At 40.0% G+C, this 6000-nt stretch overlaps 1 protein-coding gene across 2 annotated transcripts in view; it reads right to left on the bottom strand.

Annotated features, from left to right (window-relative positions):
- Positions 1-1240: 1240 nt before the first annotated feature.
- osbpl6 (oxysterol binding protein-like 6) overlaps positions 1241-6000 on the bottom strand; it is a 33810-nt gene continuing 29050 nt past the window's right edge. For both annotated transcript variants that reach the window (XM_087803667.1, XM_087803668.1), the window contains 7 exons: positions 5152-5215; positions 4994-5072; positions 4778-4922; positions 4574-4718; positions 4383-4509; positions 3337-3459; positions 1241-3268 (listed from right to left, as the gene is read on the bottom strand). In XM_087803667.1, coding sequence (XP_087659793.1) covers positions 3163-3268; positions 3337-3459; positions 4383-4509; positions 4574-4718; positions 4778-4922; positions 4994-5072; positions 5152-5215 — 789 coding nt within the window. In that variant the 3' untranslated portion in view covers positions 1241-3162. The remainder of the gene's footprint in view (positions 3269-3336; positions 3460-4382; positions 4510-4573; positions 4719-4777; positions 4923-4993; positions 5073-5151; positions 5216-6000) is intronic.

Here is a 6000-nt window from a genome sequence, read left to right as displayed (position 1 = left end):
TCTCTGTGTTTGAGCTGTTTTGATATTTACCAGTGAAAGATTAATACATTTAAAGTTAATTTCTTGTGTTTGTATCTAACTTATGAATCTTAACATTATAACAAACTACTTCTTCATTCTATTGTCTTATACTGTGGCAGTTTAAGTTCATAACACGATTTTGCACAAAAAAAATGCAGAAATGGTTGATATAGTTTATTCACTAGCAGCTTTACCGCCGCCACTAGAGGTCGCGCTTGTTTATTTGATAAATCATTATAATAAAATGTAATTTAATATAAGTAAGTAATTAGTATTTATAAAGCGCTTAAACAATCAAAAAAAATACCCAATAAAATGTTTTAAGATGTTTCATGAAGGAGTCAGTAGATCCATCAAGCGCAGAGAGAGAGGAAGATCGATCCAAAGCTTAACAGCAATAACATAGTAATAGATGGAAAAGTGTAAAATGTGTAAAAAAGAATTACGTTTTAAGTCACATTTTATAATTTCAAATGTTTTTTGTGACAAATGTATACTGTTAAAATTGCCTTTGTGCCTCTTTCAATCCTCTACAAATCAATTTAGAAGTAAATATGAAACGAACATCGTGGGGGGCAGGAGTGGAGTGAAAGTATCTGAATGTTCTGTCCTATGTTAGTCTTGGTATCCTTTGTCTTTGTTGTTTTTCTTTGATCTATGTTCTTTGTCTTAGATTGTATCATCTTGTTCTTTCTCTTTATGTTCTTGTCTTATTTTATTTTATTTTGATTTCTTTTTTTGAAAAATTGCTGTATTTTCTGTGGCTATTGGAATAAACAATTTCAAATCAATAAAGTTTTACCTTACCTTAAAATGTAATGCATGTTTTGTATACTCAAATCTCTACATATTTACTTTAGCCAAATTGTCATCAACTTAACTATTGCCTTTGGTAATACATTAAAAAAAAGAAAGAAAAAAAAGCTTAATTTCTTCAGTAAATTGAATAAATTGTCGCTCAAGTAGGTTCTACATTCCACCTTGTAAGAGTTATTACAATGACAATGTACCTTTAAGTGACCTTGCACTCAGTTGACATCACTCAAACCCTTACAGGAGCCAAGGCATCAAACAGGCAATTGCACAGTTGTTTGCTATGATTTATTTGCTCTTGTTTTGTAGTTAGACAGGGTGTCCCTCTGGTCCTAGGTAACTGGGATCAAGAATGCTAACATTTGTCGTCACACATGTCTTTGTGAGGTGAAGAAGGGACACACTGTGGAATCTGGACGTTTATTCGAAGGAGCTCTACGTAGCAGCAGTGTGGCGTCCATGACAGATATGTTCTCAGTTGAAATTGCACTTTAGAAGGTTTTTCCCCGTCAGTCCGGTGTGTCAACGCTCGACCGCACAAAAGGAAAAGTGGTCAAACGAAACCTTGTAAGGCATCAGCAACAATCATTGGCAGGCGATGTCTGGACATGCAGGGTGGAGGTGATGAAGCTACTCGTCAGTGCTGTATTTACAGTGTCGGTGTCGTCCTCCACCACCACCGCGAGCGTCAACCTCTTCTTAAGGCACAGCGAGTGAAAACAAGCGTCATCGTTGGGAGGGCGGAGCCAAGCTCAACGGCACAGGAAGCTGTTTTGTTCAAATGCTGGAGGAAAAGATGAAGTAGCTGCCTGAATGGATCGTCGATGCGCAGGCTTCCACGAGGATCTGCCTCCACGCTTGTTTACAGGTGAGCACTAAGTCTGAGGCCTTGGTGACTCTCATTGCAAGTCTATTCTAGCGGAGTGGAAATGATGTTTCATTTTGTAGGAGCCGGCTTGACCGTGAGGGTGTCCCGTTGAACTTGAGGAGCTTAAAGGTGAGATGAGGTGAAGTTGAAGCATCTCGGGGGGGTCTTGTTCTCGAGTCAGGGGAGAAGAAGTAGGTCCCCCGGTGAGGTGCTCCACTTGAGTGTGAGGTCAGATCCATGCTTATACATTTTCAATAATTTAAGTCAGGTTTGTCATGAGTTATTTTCATCATTTAAAATAACAAATCATTTTGAATGTTTATAATTCAATAACACTAAGTCGTTCCTAAAAAGCGGGAGAACTGGCTGTTAAGTCGATGGAGTCATAATTATATTGAAGTATTTATATATCTTGATTATGGAGTTTACCAGTTCCATCAGAATATTGGATGGTTGAGTTTAATGTTTAACATTTTGAAATGTTTTTTTTTAAATAATTCAACAATAATTCAATAGTTTGTACATTGAAAGGTTTATTTGTTTTTTCTTTAAATAAACGTTTTTGTTTTACTCATTCCAATAATTTAAAAAAAGTGTGGGATATTAAATTTAATATAAAACGTTAGTTTAGAAACCTTTTCGAATTGAATTACATAATTAAGTTAAAACAAATTCAACCTTTCAATAGAGAAATCAATGAATTTTATTTATTTTCAATTCATTTCTTTTAACATATAAATATATTCTAATGGCACTGATGTACCTTCATTCTTATTAATTTATTTTGACATTTATAAAATTTGATTTAACAAATCAATTCAAACCTGCAGTTTTTACTCCAAGTTAATTTAAATTATTATATTAAACTTAAATACTTCACTTGAGTAGACTTGTATGTCGTTAAGAATAATTTTAACTCGGTTAGTTTTAAAAGTACTTTTAGTATAAAATACTTTTTAACGGGTACATTTACTTTGTACTTGCGTAGAATTTTGTTGAAGTAAAAGTACTTTTAATTGCGTAAAATATTTCCGTCCATCTGAATTTAGCCGCACGTGTTGATGACTGATGAGCTTGTATGGACCTCGGTTCTGGACCATGTTGACGGCAAAGTCTGAGCAGGAGTGTGGAGTGACTTGATCAGAGAATAATAAGTGTTTGTCGCTGCCGTCACACTCACCAGGAGAGTTTCAAAAAAATAAATAACGTCGCCCAGCCGGACGATATTTTCAATAAAATCTGCCGTCACTTTATAAAAATACTATTTTCTCTACGACACTGATCTATTAAATATGGCTGACGCCAGTGAAAGCTGCTCTACTCATGCAGGACGTCTATCTGATGTTGCCGTGACGATGACTGGAGGGATGGACGGCGGCGTCGTTTTTTCCCATGCACGTCTGCCTCCTCTTTCTTTCGTCTTCGTTGTGCATAGATGATGAGCGGCGCCGACCCGCGCTCTACCACAGACTCACGGTGGCGTCCATGTTGATGAAGCCCGGGTTCTTCCGCAGATCCCAGTAGGTGTTGTTGGAGACCCACCTCTCCCGGTGGTCCACCACCTTCCTGCAGGAGACGAGGGGTCATTGTGGCGACAACTGATTAGCAGCGGCGGAGGAAGGAGAAGGACTTACTTGAAGAAGCACGGCTCCTGACGGACGTTGTTGTCCTCGTTCCACCGCCGCCTCGTCCGCTGCAGGTCCTCGATGCGCTGCTTCTCTGAGGCCGCAGACTCCACGCTCCCTTCCTCCAGATACCTGTGAGCAGCACTGATGTCAGAGGAACCTCCCAGAATGATGTTCTCGTTTATCAGCTGCACGGCTGCCACGTTTGAGAACTGACTAGAGCTATAGCATGAACCCCTCATCTTTGACAATGACTAAGATGGTTAAAATATGGTGATTTAACTCATTATTTCTCTACAATACTACATTCATTTGTTAAGATATTTTTGGGGGAGACAAGTCTACATTTTTCAGACCAGATCTGTGGCCGTGATTGATTGTAACTTGGGATCATTTTTTATTTAAAGCATCAAAAATCTGGCGTCATTAATGAGACATATCTAAAATATGATGTTTAAATAACCTTTTTCTATAAAATTATACATTTAAATGTTATGATATTTTGTGAAACAGTAGTCTAGATCCTCTGGAAGAGATCTATGGCAGTCAATGATCACCCCTCTTGTTGCCTTTGGGTCAAGGTGACCCGAATACAATTGTGTTTGTAGTATCCCCTGTGTTGCCTCTGGGTCAATATGACCCGAATACAATTGTGTTTGTCGTATCCCCTGTATTGCCTCTGGGTCAATGTGACCTGAATACAAATGTGTTTGTAGTATCCCCTGTGTTGCCTCTGGGTCAATATGACCTGTATACAAATGTGTTTCTAGTATCCCTTGTGTTGCCTCTGGGTCAATGTGACCCGAATACAAATGTAAGTAAGTAAGTAAGTAATTGTTATTTATATAGCGCTTTTCCAGACCAGGGTCACAAAGCGCTTAAACAATCAAAACAATATTCAATAAAGTATATACTTTAAAGGTCAAGATAAAACTGATAACACAACAGGAGTGTTTGTAGTATCCCTTGTGTTGCCTCTGGTCAAGGAAAACCCATTTGTTTTTGGGCCACAGTGACAACACAAGTGTTAACTGGGTAAAGACTTTCATCGGCACCTCTGGTCGGGTCTGAAGCGAGCGTCCGTCCGAGGCAGCACATCCTTCAGCTCCGGGCACAGCTCGTTGAGCTCAATGGCAAATCGCGTGAAGCCGTAGTAGAGCTCGTAGTCCGTGGGCATGGAACCTGGAGCCACACGGACAAAGACAGGATGAGTCTCTGCTGCAACTCGAGGGCGACCGGAACCCACCTGGCCTCCAGACACATTTAGCAGAAGGTGGAACTCCGCAGTACAAGCCCTCGTGCCATTTCCCGAAAAGCCTGTGGATCACTTTCCCTTCCTGGTCCATCACGAACCCCTGGACCTCGTTCACGTTCGAGCTCCAGTAGTTTCCCTTCAGAACAAAAAGGGTCAGGCGAGGAACGACCTAAGACACTCTCGTCCACGACCTACCTTGACGAAGGTAAGCTTGCAGAGACAAGCGCTGCTCTTCGTGTTCCTGATGGTGATTTCTCCGTAGTGCTCGATCCAGCGGCGGCCACTCAGGATGTTGTGGACGCAGGTGGTGACTTTGTTCCACTCGTACTGATCTCCGAACCTGGACGGAGAGTTTTTGCAAGTGGGTCAAAGAACCCAGAGACTACTTGCGTCTCCTGTCTCTATGGTTACCTGGGAATCATCAGGTTGATGGTTCCGATCGGTAAAATCTCCATGGACTTCCCCCAGAATTTATTTTTCCATCTCACGTCTGAAATGAAAGAAAAAAAATAATCAAACCCAAAAAGTGAGACGAGTTCTTCTGAAGATGGTGCTGCATGACGACCCACCTTGCCAGAAGGTGAAGTTCTTGGATTCACAGTGGCAGGCGGAGACGGGAGGATGGTGGCTCACCTGAGAGTACATCAAACACACGCTGAATTATTCACACACACACTGAAGGATTCAAGATGTGCAGCACGCTATAGAATTCTTGTTCTTGGACGGATTCGATCGGATGGATTTGATTGATTTAAGACATTCAAACAAGCAACACCTATGATGATAATTTCACTACATAATAAAGACACAATTAAATGTAGTGATGGAAAAAAACATACAGATAAATATTCTTTAGTGATGTAAGAAAACAATGATACATCAATCTATCGTTTACCCCTGTTAATGCTACTGTATTGATATCAAGTACTCGGTCAATACTACAAATATAAACTTTTTCCTACAGTATCTCAATATATTGTATCGTTGCCCCCATACAGCGATAAGTTCTGTCCCGCCAGTTCTTGCCAATAGTCACCCCTTATATTAAGTGTGTGCCTAAACAGTGATGCTACAATTCATCGCCATATTTAGAACTGTTATCAATACATTGACGCCACGTATTTAAATTATGAATATACAGCTGGTCTAAGAAGTTTTTGAAACGCTTCTGTTTAACTGAGTCACTACTTCAAGCCTCCACGCGGTGGCGCCAAGCAAAGAGTCTCCAACATGTCAGCGGTGACATCGTAGTAAAACACGTTTGATTTATGAATTTTGATATATAGAGTAATGGATTAATCGTGTCAAAACCAAGTTGTTTCTCATATAATTCAGTGCTTGGAATGTTTATTTTCACGTCCAGAAGATGATGTTGTTTACATTAAACAATACGATTATCCAATGTTCAGAGTAAAGTT

This window comes from Callionymus lyra, chromosome 12 (genome assembly GCF_982586985.1).
Source record: "Callionymus lyra chromosome 12, fCalLyr1.hap1.1, whole genome shotgun sequence".
Lineage (NCBI taxonomy): Eukaryota > Metazoa > Chordata > Actinopteri > Syngnathiformes > Callionymidae > Callionymus > Callionymus lyra.
This window is presented reverse-complemented; position numbering and strand designations above follow the sequence as displayed.